Source organism: Centrocercus urophasianus, unplaced genomic scaffold (assembly GCF_019232065.1).
Source record: "Centrocercus urophasianus isolate 14NV4802_14NV808 unplaced genomic scaffold, USGS_Curo_1.0 seq_32, whole genome shotgun sequence".
NCBI classification, from domain to species: Eukaryota; Metazoa; Chordata; class Aves; order Galliformes; family Phasianidae; genus Centrocercus; species Centrocercus urophasianus.
The window spans coordinates 8,029,298-8,048,622 of NW_024884889.1; the positions used below are offsets into that span (position 1 = coordinate 8,029,298).

Sequence of the window (19,325 nt, forward strand, 5' to 3'; positions counted from 1 at the left end):
TTATATTCACATCATGCATCCGGTATCTTTTTGCTGGCCCCCATAAAGCTACCGGATGCATGATGTGAATATAAATCTACATTAAAAAAAAAAAAAAAGCCCTTTAAAATATACCAAACTATTTTATTTGCAGGAAATGTTAACACTTTATAGTAAGTCCTGGCATAACTATTTTGAAATCAGATGATAAAAATGTATGTATATTCTTCCCAAGCAACACTTCCTAACTATAATATTTCCTAAAACAATTGGTGAACAACTGGTGACCAAGAGAAGTCTTGACTTGACTATTCAAAGGCATCACCTCCAAATACATTCACTGTTACAAACATTTTGCTCACTATTTATCTATATAAATATAAAAGCAGGTGTTCTAATCCATAGAAGTCATCTACAACTTTATTTCCACTGTCATGAATTCTGAAACTGAGCTCACGCTGTGGATGATACTTCCCTTCTCTGTAAATATATATCTCAACTATTTCTGTTTAACTCATATACACCCATACAAGGGACTGATGTATTGCAGTTTACAATGTTCTGGTTAATAGAAGAAACCTTCTAAGTGAAAACTAAGAGTTTCTATATCCCCAGTTAGGGTTTGTTTTGTTATTTTTAAATGAAAATTGAAAATGTCAAGTCTTTACGATAACTAAATTACAATTAATGCAAAAAAGCCAGTGACTAAAAGCAAAATGAGAATGACTTGAGGTTAAACAAATAATTAAAAATAAGAAGTACTTTCAACCAAGTAATTTTTATAAGCACTTACATGTAATAGAATATACACAACTGTAGTTTTGCTCTTTTTATCAAAGCTTAATTTTCTGTCACATTTACCACCTTGCAGTAGCTTAAACTAATTAATTCATGTACGAATGTAGTGGTACCAAGATGACATTTAAGTCTTAGAGAGAAAGCTCCACAAAGCACGGGCAGTTGGATGCATCTGTAAATGCAATATTCACAGCCAAGCTGCTGCTTTAGAACCAGCTCTAATTAATTGCCATTTCCTCTAATCCAGAAACCATATTCCATTTAGACATGTTCCAACACAATGAAAAATACAGGCAGATCTTCCTTGCTTCTAGAGTTCACCAAAATTCCTGTGGTAGGTACATGCAAGCAATTATGTGCCATATTAATTGTTGGCTTATTTTCTTTACCTAGATGTACAAAATATTGGAAGAGCAGGCAGTAATTTATGCCAAAACCCCAGCAACCAGATATTCAAACACCTCATTTCTTCTCAAGTTTTCACACACGACACACAAATATGCCCATGGTGTCAGATCACTGCTTTGCAATATTTACCAGCGCAGGGTATCTCAGTGTAGAGATTAAAATAAATGCCTTCCCACCCCCCACCTTCCCTGAAACTAATCCTTCTCTCTTCCAGTCTGCACCTGAATAAATCCGTACACAGAAGGCAAAATGTGTAGTGGTTCAGTTGCCCATGCTTTTAATGTCTGCATCACAAAAACGCATCTCTAGCTACGTAAATCAGTGCTGTCCAACTATTTCTGAGACAAATCACACTGCTCATCTGACATCTAGATTGAGGAAAATCACAGAAAACCACCCAAATGAAATACACAAGGATCGTGCTAAGTATCTTCAGAACGTGAACTAGACAGAAAAAACAACGGGGACTCTATTTTCTATCTGTCTCTTAGGGAGGGGGCAATAAGGGATACAGTCAAGTTCTCCCACTTCTTCTTTCCCCCTCCCCCAAACATCACTTCTTGTTTTGATATGCCCAGATTTTAAAAGGAAAAAGAGAGTCCTCCTTTAGTGGCTAATCTTCTAATTCTAATCTTGCTACTTTCAGCTTTGTTTCACATCAACAAGCTGGATGACGTGAAACTCAGATCACTCCTCCACCCAAGTCTCCCTTGACAGGGATGAAGGGCAAAAAGAAGTTACTACTAGGAAGGGCACGTAGACATGCCAGCCATCCCTAGGGAAAAGCTTAAGTGTTCTGAAGAAAACTAAATTTGGCATGGCCAGCTTCTGACCCCTTGGATAAAAGGCAGAACCCTTCATGCATGCAGAGCAGCTCTAATGCGAGCAGCGCTGCGGAGGATGCACGGGGGGAAGGTAGCAGCAGGCTGCCTGGGTTAAAACTGCATGCTGAAAACCATGAAAGCAGGGATTTGACCACTGAAAGTCAGAGGCTTGTTACCAGAATTCAAACTGTACAATATAGGCTGACATCTCTGATTCTCGTTACATGTAATGCCTTAGAAAAAGCGAGCATGCAAGAGAAGCCCCAAGTTGCTCTGCCTTGTGCTAAATACTACTTTAAATTAAAATGTGACAGTCATCTGCATATCAAAATAAGAGGTTTTTCTGTTGTTTTTAAACCTCCTCTATTCTCACGTTATATTTAGGACTGTTTTCAGCAAAAGCAAACAGCTCCTCTAAAGATTCACTTTCCAGGTGAGAGGAAAATTGAGATGTCGGCAACTGGATTGAATTGAAAAGGCATTTGCAGACCTGTCTCTCCTCTGAAATTCTGAGACGTGAGCTCACTAAACACCATGGATAAGGATGATTAGACTTACCCAGTGTCATATGATAGCTTAGGTGTTTACACTCTCAGAGTCAATAGCTCCAATATCAGGGAAAGAAGTTGCTTATAATGCCAAAGCTAAGTGGGGGGGGGGGGGAAGCTCAAAAGGGAAAAGCTTAAAACCACACCACTGCAGCTCCCTGCTCCACTTGCAACCTAAATCACTATCTGTGAGCTAATAAGAATGATGGCACCCAGGTCAGATGCCATCCTACTACAGCAGAAGGATGTCAAGCAGGGAATGAATCCAGCAAGTCCTGCAGAGAATGCCCAACAACAGCCAGGCTGCATGAAGGATAATAATACCACAAGGGCATATGCTTTGGGCATAGTAATGCTTTAGCTGATTCCCACTGAAACTGCATTGAAATCGATCTGCACAAGCTGAAAGGTGTACCAGGTTCCTTCAGTGTTTTGAATGCATTCGGTCACCACCCTTACAGATAACAGATCACAGTATTTTATCTCCATAATTATAAGCACTCCCTTATTTCTTATGCACACACAACCCAGATCTGGGTAAGATTAACCTACTAACATACAGCACGTGCACTTCAAAAGAAGTTCCTGAAAGCCCACAGAGAATAATTTGAAGCTGGCTTGATTCTGGATGTTTCCTTCCAGAGAAAGGCCATTCAGCCAGTCCTCAAAATATATATGCCTGCCATTTGTTTTTCTTTTAGAAAAGATTAATATTTTTGAAGTTTGTCTCATTTTTAAATTCCACCTCGTTCTTAGACTGAACATGGCTGTGAGCCTGACTGCTTCATTTCACGTTAAAAAAATTACATGAAGTTTCAGATTTGTTGCGTTTCACTTTAACTTTCTAAAAGTTGAAGTTGAAAAATGGTCAAAAAGCCACTCTGAAATTCCCTGAAGTGTTGCATATATTGTTTCACAAGCATACTGCAGATGATGGCAGGTGCCCAGGGCCCTTAGAGCAGCAGGTAATCCCAAATACATCTCAGACTGGAATAGCAGTTAATTCTTTATGACCATTTCAGATATACTAAGAGCAGAAATGAGCTTATAAGCTTTCCCCGTGATATTCACTATCTGCATTTAGACTGCAGGTACACAAATATGTAAATAAAACTGGAAAGAAGAAGTAATGAAAACAAATGCAGCTTGTTGCAGCTTTGAAGTATAACTTCGCAGCATCTGTAGTATAGAAAGCTAGAAGGCAGCTACATCAGAAGAACAGTTAACAGGAAAAATCTTTCTTAGGAATAAATCAATAGAAGGCCTCAATAATTTATGTTGGGAAATACTCGAAGACAAGGGCTTTCTTTTAAAAACCTGATTATTTTGCAATTAAAAAAAAAACATTTTAACAAATGGTTTGAACAAAGTCAGCTTTGCTTATGCTTTGTCTTAATGACGTCTGCACTGCCACAATCATTTCGGTGACATCATGAGATCTGTATAATAGACTCAAGGAAGGAGAAGTCATAGGAAAACATTACTGCAGAGGCAAGACCTTGTCTGAATAGTCTAATTAACATTCATGAAATTCGTTACAACAGAGAAGTATTTTTCCAGCCTTCAGATGTTCCATCCTTTTCTTACCCTGAAAAATAGTCAGTAAGCTTCTCAAGTTCCCTTGCAGATTTCCATAATGAAGTTACCAGAAAACATCATCTTTTTGAACTTTCTGACCAAACATAAAAATGAGTAACTTGACGTCATCCGAGTCTTCGGCAGTAAAATAAAACCATACATAGAGGCACTTCCCACCCTCACTGACGTGCCTAGTTCATTCACTACAAGCTATTCATTGACAGGCAGGGCTAAACACATGGCCTCACTAAATCAGTTTCCATAAATCTTAGTAAAATGCATTCAACATAACTTCATAATAGGTCTCCATAACCATAAATGAATAAAGAAACTGAAAAAATAATGGTGAGAGTCGTGTTTTAATTACTTAGATGATCATTTGCAAATTAATTATCCCTCATTCAGCATGCTGTACTATGTCAAGTGTAACTGGATTTATTTTTCTGAACTATTTCAAGCTTTTAGCCTTATCTGAAGGAAAACTGTCAAGCATCTTAAAGTTCTCTATGGCACTGAGTAACCTTTTCTTAAAAACAATATTGTTTAAAAAAAATTGTTCAGTTATGGTACCAGGACCATGCTAATCATCTAAATACGCCCATTGGTTACTTCCAGCCCTCCAAAGTCTTATAAATATGTAAGTAAATGAGTCATTACTTCAGCTTCACAAGTCCATCCTTAACCAAAGGAAGCCTACAGATCACCTGAGTTTCAAATGAGGAGAAAATGCTCTTCCCCACTTATACCCCCAAACTCCAGTGCAGTCATACCCATACTGTAACAGATTCATACCAGACACGCATCAAGAGTAGAATCATAGAATGGTCTGGGTTGAAAAGTACCTCAAAGGTCATCTAGTTTCAACCCCCTGATGTGTGCAGGGTCACCAAAAACCAGGACCAGGCTGCCCAGAGCCACATCCAGCCTGGCCTTAAATGCCTGCAGGGATGGGGCATCCACAGCCTCCTTGGGCAACCTGTGCCAGTGCATCACCACCCTCTGGATGAAAAACTTCCTCCTAATATCCAACCTAAACGTCCTGCATCTCAGTTTAAAACCATTCCCCCTTGTCCTACAGGGCAGGATGACTTCCCTGGTCCTGCTCACCACTCCATTCCTGATACAAGCCAGGATGCCATTGGCCTTCTTGGCCACCTGGGCACACTGCTGGCTCATATTCAGCCCACTGTCCATCAATACACCAAGGTTCCTTTCCACCAGGCAGCTTTGCAGCCACTCCTCCCCAAGTCTGTAGGGTTGCCTGAGGGTTATACACTCCCTTCAAGTACAGGGAGGCCACAATGAGGTCTCCCTCATTGTAGGAGCCTTCTCTTCTCCAAGCTCAACAAGCCCAGTTCCCTCAGCCTTTCCTCACACAGAGCTGCTCCAGCCCTCTGCTCATCTCAGTGCCTCCTCTGGCCCCGCTCCCAGAGCTCCACGTCCTTCCTGTGCTGGGGGCCCCAGGCCTGGACGCAGCGCTGCAGATGGGGCCTCACAAGAGCCGAGCAGAGGGGGACGATCACCTCCCTCTCCTGCTGGCCGCCCCTTTTGCATGCAGCCCACAACACAGCTGGCCTTCCGGGCTGCAGGCGCACACTGCTGCCTCATGGCCAGCTTCTCGTCCACCAGGACCCCAAGTCCTTCTGTGCAGGGCTGCTCTCAAGGACATCTGCCCCCAGTCTGTATCAATACCTGGCATTGCCCCGACCCAATGCAGCACCTTGCACTTGGCCTCGTTGAACCTCATCAGGTTCACATGGCCACTTCTCCATCCTGCCCAGGTCCCTCTGGATGCTTCCCTTCCCTCCAATGCATCGACTGCACCGCTCAGCTTGGGGCCATCTGCAAACTTGCTGAGGCTGCACTCGATGCCATCATCTGTCATTGATGAAGATGCTGAAGAGCACCGGTCCCAAGACCGACCCCTGAGGGACACCGCTTGTGACCGGCCTCCACCTGACACAGAACCATTGATCACAGCCCTGTGGCTGCATCCAGCCAATTCCTAATCCATCCAACAGTCCATCCTTCAAACCCACACCTCTCCAATTTAGAGGGAAGTATGTGGTGAGGGACCATGTCAAAGGCTTTGTAGAAGTTCAGAAGATGACATCCACTGCCCTTCCCTTGTCTACTGATGCTGTCACTCCATCATAGAAGGCCACCAGATTGGTCAGGCACGATCTGCCCTTGGTGAAGCCATGCTGGCTGTCTCGGATCACGTCTTTATCTCGTGTGTGCCTTAACATAGCTTCCAGCAGGATCTGCTCCATGATCTTCCCAGGCACAGAGGTGAGGCTCACCAGCCCGTAGTTACCCAGGTCTTCCTTTTTCCTTTTCTTAAAAATAGGAGTAATGTTTCAATATGTTGAAGCCTGTGTTTTCTATCACCTGATCAGTAAACTGAACACAGGTATAGGACAAGATTTCTGTAAACATTTTCTACAGTTTCTGTGCTACTCTAAAGTTGTCAATCTTTAACTGCGGTTAAACTCGTCTCCTCTTTCTTGCTCTACTTTTCACCTACGCTTGCTTTAGATATAGCTGAATTCTGCTGATGTCTTGTGGCCAAGACTCAGTTAGTTGTAACTGCAGTTACCTACTACGGAATGACATCATGATTTTCAAGTGTGCGAGTACTCACAGCTCAGAGTTTAGTTCCTAAGACAGCTAACATCACTTACATAACCCATGTACCTTCACAACTCTTGATAACCTCCAACTTGGAAGTTAAGGGTATACCCAAAGTTAATCTAAATATAAGATTTTGAGAACATTAAGCAAATGCTGGAGGTGGATATATATATATATTTTTAATATGAAGTAGTTACCGTTGATGTTGAAAATACAAGCATGCATAAGCTCACTAGAGAAAACTACCAGCTCCATGGTACCATAAGAAATGACTGCAAGCATAACCAAACTTGAAAGCTTTTGACAACTGAAGCTACACCAGTGCTCCTCTACACACCCTATGCATACCACTCATGAAACGTCCCTAGGAATACAACTACATATTCCACCCTGGGTTTGTCCATAAGTACCTAAATAGCATTCAGTTCTATTCATTCATTCAATGCAGAAGATTTGTCAAACACTAAAAGCCTGTTCTGCAGGCCAGTCAAAAATAAGCAGGTAAAACAACTCAGGTGACAACTTCTATGAACCACTCCTAAACAAAGTTAAATACGAGATTCAATCATGAAATGCAATGGAAACCCTGCTAATTATCTGATCCTGCAAAGTACGCAAGTATCATAGCAAGTCACAGAAGATAACTGCCTCTAATATAGCAGTACCTTGTTCAATATCAATTCACAGCCAACCAGTTAATTTATTAAAAAGAAAGAAAGAAAGAAAAATGGGCATGAAAGCTCTCTGGAAGGCAGTGTTTTGTTGCTGAATTCAAGTGTCTTGCCATCAAGCACATCAGTCCAAGGAAATCAATATTGCACAAAGATGACCAGATTAATGCAGAGGAAGCCTCCACTCCAAAGAGACAGTCATTCTCAAAAGCATAAACATGCACCTCAATTAAGTCACACCTTCAAACATATATTCCCTCACAGAAGTTCTAAGTTGGCAGATAAACAGCCAGCATTGCTGCTCAAGTGCAAATCTGCTGTGGTGTTGCCATTTTTAGTAGATATTCTAAATGCAAACAATCTGCAATTTTCCCCACTCATAATGCAGTGCTGATAGCATCGCTGAAATTGTTGCTGGTGGGATTTTTCAGCTCCTTTTCCTAAAAATTAGCAGTATAACTAAGTGTAAATGTGTAGTCTTACAAGAAAAAAAAAATAAGTCACTGCTGGGATCTCTGTATAGACCGCTAATAGGGATAAGATCATTCAAGTTTAATTGTTATTACCTGTCTGGTTTTGTTTTCCTTTTGTTTTATCTGTACTTTAGTAACTATTTTTACAGTAACATTTGAGAACCTCGAAGTTCTCCTAAGGCTTTTCTATCACACCGTGTAAAACAAAATATACTCCTTAATTATCCAAATAGACACATGTCTCTTCAGTACTGCTGTATCACAACTGGGGAAGGCTACCACAGACAATATGTACATTTAAGATATCTTCCTCAAAGATACTGCTCACTCTTTTAAGCATTCATTGCCAGCCAACAAAACATCACAAATATCTCCAAGACAATCTTCACGATCAAAGAACGCTGATGTATTTTCACTCTCATCATCCTTATGTAGGCCCTGATGTCCGAATTTAGTCTTAAATCAGTCTTGAACCAAACATCTTTGAAAAGCTTCACACATGGAAAATACATTCTCTCCTCTAAAACATGCATTTCCTTCCAAGGTGAAGCGCAGACTAGTGAAATACTGACCTATTCCTTTTACATGACAATATATTTAACTCTCGTGCTCCTCACCCCTTGCTACGCATTCATTTGTTTAGAATTAAACCTTAACAAAGCTATTCTGGAAGCAAACTCTTTTGCTAGACAGCGCTATTATACAAACAGTGCACTTTTTTTTTCATTTTGAAGATCCTGTGCTTTACAAAACACTGCTCAAACCCGAAGTGGCTTTCAATCAACTTCCCATGTTTGCTGCACTACAGCTGATACTTGATTAACGTGCCCTACATTTCTCAGGATTTTTCTGCCTACAAGCAACTATGGGGGGGGACTATAAGGGAAAAGATGGTACGAGTAATCTGTAGGGAATCAGAACAAAACAAACCCGAAACTCAAATCCCAAGGGGCAGAGAGATTACAAAATTAATGCACAGTCATTCTGCCCTAGCTTTTTTAAAAGCCATCAAGAACCCCTCAGGTCCTGCATTTTGGTCACAACAACCCCAGAAGATTCTACAGGGTTGGGGAAGAGCAGCTGCAAAGCTGCCTGGTGGAAAGGGATCTTGTTGTACTGATGGACAGTGGGCTGAATATGAGCCAGCAGTGTGCCCAGGTGGCCAAGAAGGCCAGTGGCATCCTGGCTTGGATCAGGAATGGAGTGGTGAGCAGGACCAGGGAAGTCATCCTGCCCTGTACTCAGCACTGGTGAGGCCTCACCTCGAGTGCTGTGTTCAGTTTTGGGCACCTGAGTACAGAAAGGACGTGGAGGTGCTGGAGCAAGTCCAGAGAAGGGCAACAGGGCTGGGGAAGGGCTTGGAGAATATGGCCTGTGAGGAGAGACTGAAGGAACTGGGGCTGTTCAGTCTGGGGAAGAGGAGGCTGAGGGGAGACCTTACTGCTCTTCAAATACCTTAAAAGTGACTGCAGCAAGAGTGGGGTTGGTCTCTTCTCACTGGTGACAGGATGAGGGGAAATGGCCTCAAGTTGTGCCAGGAGAGATTTAGGTTGGATATTAGAAAAACCTTCCTTAAAGAAAGGGTTGTTAAGCACTGGACTGGGCTCCCCAGGGAGGTGGTTGAGTCCCCGTCCCTGGATGTGTTTAAGAACCGTTTGGATGTGGTGCTCAGGGACATGATTTAGCAGAGGGCTGTTAGAGTTAGGGTCGTATAGTTAAGTTGATCTTGATGATCTTTTAGGTCTTCAGCAACCTAAGCAATGCTATGATTCTACGATTCTAAGTTCTATGACATACCAATACAGTTTTTGAAATACTCAAAATCTCAAAAAGCAGTAAACCTGAAAATGGTACAGAACAAAGTAAGAATATAGTTGCCAATCAGAAGAGTTCATTCCTAGTCTCTACTTAAGTTACTTGTAGAAAATTTTAATCATAGAATCATGGAATCATAGAATATACCAAGCTGGAAGAAACCTATATGGATCATCAAGTTTAAACTCAATTCTAATATCACAGCCCTTGTGAGAGCAGAGGATTTCCTGAGGAATGGATATTTAATTTCCCAGAATGAAAAGGAGCGTTATTTACAGGAATCCAGGAGCTAGAAGAGGAAATCCAGAGATTGGTTCGTAATACTTTTCCATCACATTTCCCTCCTCAGCTTCCTTGACGTATTCCTTTTCATGCAACTACAGTCTGAAGCCAAGCAGCACTTATCAACTGTCATAGTGACAGATACTGCCATGTAAATTCACAGTTGTTACTCAAACTGTTCTGTTTCAACAGTTCAGGTACACAGTTATTGAGGTCTTTGAAGGCCTCAAAATGCTCACACCACTGGCGGGGTTGGAAAATATTTTAAGACTTTGTCTTCACATTTTTCTAGCATATGACTGTTGTTTGAGACATCAGAGGAACTCCAAGTTTAAGAAGTGCTTATAATAATCGTAGTGTTTATCTCCAAAAAATCGTAGGCTCTCTCAGCCTCTAGCACTTGTAACAAGTCCTTCATGCTGTCATGTACTTATTTTATTTGAAACTGCAGCTTATTTCCCAGGCTCTAGCTGGGAAACTGGGAAACTAGGTACTCCAACAAACTTCAAAACAAAGCTTCAAAACAATGAAGGTTTTTTTCCTAACTGTATGTATTTTTATTAAAAATAATCTGTACTACTTGCACACCAGGTTTGAAGGTACAAACCTGGATCAATGTTAACAGGATATTAAAAAAAAGGCATGCACAAGAAGTACATGCTCCACATGTAGTGATTTGTAAAGGACATGATTATAAACAGAAGAGTTCTTCCAATGTTAACTTCCAGCTTTTCTGATCACAATATGCTGAAAAACATTCCAAAGCACTCAGGTAAAATGAAGATTGAACTCAACCTGCTGAAAGGCTCAAATACCAACAGCCACAGTCTTTCTAGTGAATCCTTCACTCCCCTAACAAAACTTGATGTGTGACTTCTTTAAAAGGTCTTTAGTAACAGCTAAATTTTGGGGCCATAGCAACCCATTTAGTTCTCAAGTCGGAACGGAGCACGCTAGAAGCTCTGTAACAGATGGCATTCAGTTTATGCCTACTTGCAAACATGGTTTCACCAGGACTGTGCATGTCATACAGATGGATAGTGGCAAGATCTCGTAGGTCTTTAGTGATGACTACTGTCACACATACTTCAATTCCATCAAAAGAGGCAACTTCCGTAGTCATGTTCAGCATCTGGACTTGAAAGCATGTGGTAAACATAACTCTCTTCTGCTTTGACTACAGCAGATTCCTCAGCTAACCCCTTTAAAACAGCAAGAAAAGGTAAGCAGTTTTCAGTGGAAGCCAGCATGGAAACTGATTCCATGCAACTACCACTTTTATTCCTTTTACAAATGTCCTTATCCCAAGCACCAGAACACGTGTTCTCCCTTCAACACTGGATATTCAACCCAGGAACCAGCAACACAAGAAGCAGCACTAAATCAAACAGCAGCACCCAAAGTGATTCTCTAATTCAGAAGAAATCAGAAGAATGGTTCTTTCTTCACACACACACAAAAAAACAAGAACAAAAAAAACACCACCATGAAATTGGCAAGATCATTTCCTTCATGTGTAAGATCTACTTTGAATTATTCTCTTTATGGATCATTCAAATTTAAACCACTACAGGATTTGAGACTTGTATTTAAACAGCGTATGGCAGTACTCCTAGAGCTATGATTTATATAGTTATTTTGATAAAAGAAATGATATCTCAAACCAAGATGCAACTAGCAGATCACATTTTTATGATTTCATACTCAGTATGAAAGCTGAAGGTATTTCAGAAAGTACACACAGTAATTCAGAAGAGATACTGTTCACACTCTCAAGTACCCACTTGTGGAACAGAGGAAATTTGACTTGTCAGAACTGGGACCTTCTTCAGGCGTTTAAGTGCTACATAAGAAGGAATTAGGAAGAACATTGCTCTGCAGGCTTATGCTCCATAGGATATTGTTTCAGCAGATTACTCTGTTTCTCTCTGCTCATTTGGACTCCTGTCTGTACGCTGAAACCTGTAGGTAGTGAAGCATTTGTTTAATTTAATAACTGCTGCTGCCATTAGACTGGTTTGGGACATCAAACACGTCCTCGAGTTTAACAGTCTACTGAGAGAACATCTCCTTGCCCATAGGGCCTGCCCACGAGCACCTCTTCCTTGCAATGCTCAAGATGATCAGGAAATCATTTACTCATTGTCAGCACTGTCTGTAACCTTCATTAATAAGCCAGCTAAAGAGTTACCAGCTATCTGTCATGTTATTTTAGATATGCTTAATGATATTAGAAGGTATATCCCAAATACAGAAGTGCAACAGCTCTGGCACTGAACGCATCAGTTCCACTGATCCATTTCTAACTATACTTTTTCTTAACACATCATAGCTATGCTGATTCTCACTCCTTATCTTTAAACATTAGAAAAAAAGGCAAAACATCCAGAGACATAACTGTTAACTCAAATCAGAGCTAATTTTCACTAAACAGGCATCTTAAAGTGAATATTTCAACTCATGTAAAATATTTTCTTTCATTAACGCGCACTAGATGTAACCTGGATTCTTGTCTCATGGTAGCTAGAATGGGAAACAAAGAGTAAACGAAGCATTCAGCAACAGGAAGCAATTCCTCAGTGTATATGAAAACAAACAATGAGGAGCGTGATTTTCTTCAGCATATTTCATTTCTGATTTTTTTTAATAGACCATCAGTAAAACGAAACAAAATTCAGTCAAACCAGATATTACTGCAGCATCATTAGCGAGTGCCAGTTTCATAGAGCTAGCTGATTCAACAGGCAGCCACTAAATACATGAAGCAACTGTGTATATATGCTGTTTAATTGGTATATTGGTGCCAAAATCGCACAGTGAATTAGCCCTTGATACCAGAGAAGAGAAACTCAGTACAGAACAAGTCATAGTCTCTTAAATCATAAGGAAAATGATGGCACTAGTAGTAAAATAGTATAAAATAGTATGATCTTGCATCCAAAACATTTTGTGGTCATTTAGCCAGACAATCCTTCCTTTGAGTTTTATGTTTGCAATATCTAAAAACACAAAACCAAACACCTTAATCTCAAAAGCTCAGGAAAAACAAAAGCCTCAGTAGCCTTTAGTAAAACATACAGTATGGAAGCTGAAAATGTAAGTCTCTTCAAAAACCTTGGTTTAGTCTTAATGAAGGCTCAAAAACCAGGTCAGACATTAACACAAATTCAGAACTGACGATGCAAAGCCAACAGACTAGCATCGATCACGGGCACTATGAAGAGCAGAACATACCCAGGCACTTGACAAACTGTGCCCAAAGTCCTGCCTCGTGTTTGCGTGCCATGCCTGAGCCGTGCTGAGGAAGCTCTGCCTGGTGCCCACCAGTCACTGCTAAGGGCACAAAAACGTGCTGTGCTGCAGCACGGCGATTCAGAATCATGGGGGGTTTTATTACTGGGTGGCTTCAGGTCATCAAAACTTAAATGTTTTTTTTGCCAGTCAGATATCTTTAGGGAAGAAACAATACCTATAGGCACGGCAACGATTTTGTTTCATCTACAACTAAGTGATTACAAGCTATTTTTCAAATGGTGGTGATGTTTAATTATAGCATTAAACGGCAGGAACAAGACAGTTGTCATGCAGGACTTGTGAGGATGCTCAAGCAAATGAGAAACTGCCAAATACATACAGAAATACTGAACAGCACAACTGAAAACCAAATCCAGCCACTGTATGGCTAACGAGAGAGAAAAACAATGGTGCATCCTACTACAAGCATATTCATTAAAAGCTCACATGCAAAACACTTATAGCCAAAGATTCTTCTCTATCATCATAGCAAACATTTCAATTTTAACCCCCAAAAGATGTGTTTAACTGTCAAGAGGTATAAACATTCATATACCATGAATCTGCTAATATCCTGGTTTCCAAACAGATTATTAATCAGAATCTTACTGAAGGAAATGACTGCTAGGTTTGTGACTACTAGGCAGCTCTGAAGCAACTTCTTTCTTCCAACTACATGTGATGTGTGAAGTGGCCAAATTAAATATTGTTTAAATGGATCTTTAGGTAGATCTGAATTAAGAAAGCAGGTAAGAAAGCCAGGTCTGAGCGTCAAGTGAAATCTCAATTCTGAAATTTTGCCTTGAAGGTTTGAAGCCCTTCCATCGTTAACTTCCAATCAAACCCAAGCAGTAGAATGACTGGCAAATGGAGGACAAGTCGAGCTGAACTGCCACCTTTAATAACCCAGTTTCCATTTAAACAGGGATATGGCCGCAGGGTTCGAGAATTTGTCACTACCATGCACCCCCACTGATAGTAAAGTAACTGCAGATAAGCCAATTTTAAACAGCGTGCTTTGTTTTATCCCTTTGGCCATTCGAAAAAAGAGAGGAGAGAAAAAAAAACAAAAGAAGATAAAAAGTTAACTGTATTTATACTGAAAGTGGGTAATTATTTTTCAGCATTGTATATATGCAAAACAAGCTTAACTTTCTACAAATGCAGCTGACAACACAAACAATTTCAACAGCGATTGAAATTTCATCAAATAAATGGAGGAACAGCATCAGTTTTAATGCTAGCACTTAGGGATAAGGCTTTAGCTTCTTGCTGAGACATTAAGTTGTGCCTCAGGGAGGTCACACACACAGGTCAATTAACGGCTGCAACAATTGCAGCTATTTTAATAGATTTTTCTAATGAACGCAGAAGATTAGCACCCAATTTCAAATATTAATGCAAATCATATTGCTGGGAAAAAAAAAAAAAAAGCTATCAGATTTCAAATTTAATCAAGGAAAGCAAAAACAACAACAAACTTGGCCTCCAGGACCAACATAAGAACTCTGAGTAAACAGCTCAGGCCTGTTCAATGCGAATGACCAGGCTGTGTGCTCCAAGTCCATCTCCTAGAGCTTATAACCAAGTGCATCGACTCTAGTACCTACCATATCACATTGCTCACCTCCTGCAGTACCCTAATTCTTCAAGATGTGTACATTATGAAGCTGGATTTCTGCTTAGAAGACTGTATCTCCCTGTGTATATGTTGAATTAACGACGCAAAAACATATTTCTCCATGTTTACTGTGCTAAAAAAATATATTGAAACTTGCTTGCAAGTTCCAAGTTATTTTCCCCACTAAATAGATCTCAAATTGCCCATTAAAATAAAATACAGAACAACTCAGATGACACTAGATATCTGCACACACACTTGTACAAGTGTGCATAAATACACACACAGCTTCAAAACATTGAAGAATTTTGATAAAATCTTTCAGTCTTATCTACCAAGTTTCGACAGTTAAACAAGAAAATCAGTGATGTGAAATGCTAGAGAGTAAGCACGCTTCCCATCAGCATCTAAACCCAGGAACTGCAAAACTGCCAATTAAATCTACTGAATAAATCATGGGGAAACAAATGTCAAGAAGTGAGTAAATAGGAACGACAGGCAAAAAAGAAAAAAACAACCAAAGTGAGGTCACACAAAAGCAGTGACAAGGTAAATCAGTGCAAAAGAATGGCAAAAAGCACTTCAAGTTATCCCACGTTTCATGGCTTTCTGTTTGCAGATTATGTTTTCTTAAACATGTATTTCCTTGTTGCTTTTGCCTGCTTTGATGTAAGTAGCAGCCCTAATTGTATAATTCAAATTTAAACCAGCAGTCAGAATTAGCCATTTGAGTCTGAACACTTCACAACACGTAACAGACAAAACCCAGCTGCCCATACAAGGACAGAGCAACCAGTACAATGGTCTCTACCAAATTAATTTGTGAAATTAATTTACAAAGATTATATTGGTCTGATTACAGAATAATTTACCCACCAATGGATTCTGACCTTGAGCATTTTCCATACATAACCAATTACTATGTTTCAGTTGACATTAATTCCACCTTGCAGAACAGCTACGGCTCAGCACTAAAACTTGTTCAATCAACTTCACAGCGGTCAACGTAGGAAAAAATACACATGCATAAAAGAAGGCATGCAGGTACGTTCCTTTGCCTGCACGAATGTTCAGAAGGTATCAGACAACCCAGCAAATCTCCATTTGGAGGCTAAGATTAGCTACGCTGAGTCAAAATCTGATACAATCGTTTCAGTAAGCTGCTGTGAATGAAGAAACTGCAGCTCTCAGATACATATTGTAAATCTGATAGGACATTAGATCACATCCCTGCTAATTACAAACCATGTTAGATTTATTGATTTGGCATCTCTGGCACAAGCAGCTAGTCGCTACTACTTCAACAAAACGGATGTGAAAGCAAATGACATCTTGCTCTAATAAAATGGCATCCAAGATCCCTTAATTCTATACAATCTCATGGGTTACAAAAATTAATGCAATATATTTCACCAAGCGAGAGTCACTAGTAGCCCTCCCCCAATCACAAGTAAATTCTTAAATTGTTTGATCACAACGAAGTGGCCTATTTACGTTTACAGACTCTACTCTGGGTGAGGGAGCTGGCATTAAACACCGTCCTTAACGCGCTCCAGAATGAACATGGAATGTTAATACATCTAATGATACAGAATGTAACTAGAACTAACATCACACGAAAGCAAGGAGAAACACTTACTAGTACAGAACTTCATTTGCTTCATGCCTTTCATATCGAACAGTTTCACACATCAGCCTGAAAGAGAAAGAAGTCATTTTTAATTACAATTTATATCAGCATCACAGGACTTCACTTCCTGAACTCAGCCAGCATTTTCACATTTGCCTCCAGCTCTTACAGAAGCTAACCATCAATTTAAAGCTAAGACGATTTTTAATTCAGGAAAGTAAGTTGCTATTAAGTCTATCCATTAAAGTTATTAGCTTATCCAAGATCAGATCTGACTTAGGACATGACACATAATTGCTGCCATGAAAAAAATCTGCACAACGATGGTGATCTCGTTCTATAAGGTTATTTGATAAAAGTAAGTTGATTTACGAAGAAACAATGCACAATTTCAGTAGTTGGTAGAAATTCACAGTACATAACACTCACAGATGCCATGATACAAAATCTGTTTGGGTTTGTTATTGTTTTTGTTGTTGTTTTTAACTCAAAATCACATTTCTCATTACTGTTCAGGAGACAGTATGAGAACTGATACTGCATGGTATGTCACTGCTTCTCATTTCACTGGAATTCAGCAACTTAACTCAAAAATTGCCTGGAGATTTTAATGCTGAAATCCCAGAGGGCTCAACGTGAAGAGAATTTCCTGCAGGAAAATCCCCTGTCTAGAAAGGAGGATTAAAACACTTCTACCACATTCGTCAGTCAGAATGAACGTGTAACAGACAGCAACCATAACAGAATTTAACATGTATTAGGAAACACAATGTTCACTTAGCGGAGAGGGGAGGGATGGAATATACTACTTCTGTCTATTGCCTGGAGGAAATGGGTTCAGCAAATCACTGCAGGTGGGAAGGAAATAAAACCCACCACCTCCCTTGAACATCCTGGGCACTGAAATAAACTACGGACACCCAGACGCTTTGACAGATCATCATCTAGAGAATTGCTTAAGAGGCTCGTGTGGATATTCAAGCGAGGGACTATATTGAGATTTAGGAAAGAAATTCTCACTCCTTAAGAACCTCAGCGTACCAATGACCAGCTACTGCTCACAGCCTCTTGTTCAGGCAACAAAGTCTCAAAGAAGTTGATCTGAGGCTTTGAAGAGTTGCTCTGAGTTTGGTGTGACATTTGAAAGCTCCTTGTTACTATTCCTCACAACTTCTCAATTCCTTCACTTCAACAGCCAGTAGATTACCAGAAAAGTCATCTTCATCCTCATCTCTTTCAAGATTTCACTCGTTAGACCTGCTCACTAAGAAATAATGCTTTTTCTGTCCATAAATGGCAGGCTTAAAGGGGTACCTTGACATTCAAACCTTCCGTGGAGAAGAATTGGGAACTTAGCTCTGTTTGCTCAGAGTTTTATTATTATGACCCCTCACCCAGAGATCTCTGATAACTTATTTATAAACAGAGCGTGAATTGTTTGCAAGTCTTACGCACTGTATACAAAATTTCTGCTAAAGAAAATAACTTCTGTCTTCCTTGCACAGCAAGAAGCTTCTAAACCACAGGGCTTCCTCTTTTCCAAACACCAGTTCCCACCCTTAGAACGAAGTCTTGCTGAGACCATAGAGACACCAAATTGCTACTGTCTGCTTCCACGACTGGGTCCATTGCATTCTATCTTGGGTCCTCTGCTTTGAGAGGGACATGAAGAACAGACGTGAGGTTAGAGGAGATAGATCAGAAGAAAATCAATGGGAAGTCATTGCTAGCTATCAGATTTTAAAAAGAGAATACTGCTTAAGGAACATACTAACTGCTGGTCTGAAAAGCTTGTGGGCAACACGCCATTCAGGAGTAGCAGTTACAGGAAACAGAATCCCTTTAACAAGCAAGTTTCGTTCCCATGTGAATTTGAGGGAAAGGAAGTACATTCTTGACAAAGTCACGCAAGCTCATGACTGGCTCTCTGGAGTTTCACAGCCCTTGGGAACCATTATTACGATGGCAACGCAGAAGGTGGACGAGTGCTTAAATTCTTGAGCTAAGCTGAAACAATTAGAAGTTACAGTTGCAGAATATCAAAACCTAGACCAATTCCTCAAATATTTAGAGAATGTACTTAGATCTTGTCAAGGCTGCTGTTTAATTTTCACTCAAATGCGTTCCGGTCCAATTCCTGAATACACTTAATAAATCCAAGATGAGATCATCAGAAAACTATAAGCAATATTTATAGCTATATTTAGCTATATAAATATTATATATATACATTAAAACAGCATAAATATATATTGGCTATATTTAATACTAATACTTCAATTCATCTCAAGTTTCTGCGGTATTCCACAGCCGCAATAAATGCTGCATTATAAAGGATGCTATAAAAGTTTTTTGTCCCACATCTGCAGAGATTCCAGCCTTTGCCATGTATGGAACTATAAACAGAAACTCTCTTCTAGGAATGCACTGTGCTGGGAGAGCTAGCTCAAGTTCCACACATTCCTAAGCAAGAACCTCATTTGGCACAGGGAGCCAAAAAGCACAAATCAACGCACCATGCAACCACATGTGAACACTTTGATCTCTATAAACAACATCACTTCAACTCCAGGTCTGCAAAACTTGATATTCTAAAAGACTTGCATATAACAGCAAAACACGGAAAACTTCACTGAATGTGATTGTGGAATGCTTCCAAAGTAGAAGTAATTACACATCTACTTTGAAGTCAACATTCACAGTACAAAACGCAGACTGGGAGAAAGAAAATCCCACTTCTATTTTCTCACAATTACAGAACACTGGCTTG

The 19,325-nt window shown here is 40.1% G+C and overlaps 1 protein-coding gene across 1 annotated transcript in view; it reads right to left on the minus strand.

The window, feature by feature from the left end:
* The window catches only part of RAPGEF2 (Rap guanine nucleotide exchange factor 2), a 160,618-nt gene that overhangs the window by 87,531 nt on the left and 53,762 nt on the right, over positions 1–19,325 (minus strand). Inside the window, exons 3-6 of the mRNA XM_042829793.1 lie at positions 16,565–16,621; positions 11,022–11,026; positions 8,242–8,296; positions 3,085–3,108 (exon numbers count right to left, since the gene is read on the minus strand). Of these exons, the coding sequence (XP_042685727.1) occupies positions 3,085–3,108; positions 8,242–8,296; positions 11,022–11,026; positions 16,565–16,621 (141 nt within the window). The remainder of the gene's footprint in view (positions 1–3,084; positions 3,109–8,241; positions 8,297–11,021; positions 11,027–16,564; positions 16,622–19,325) is intronic.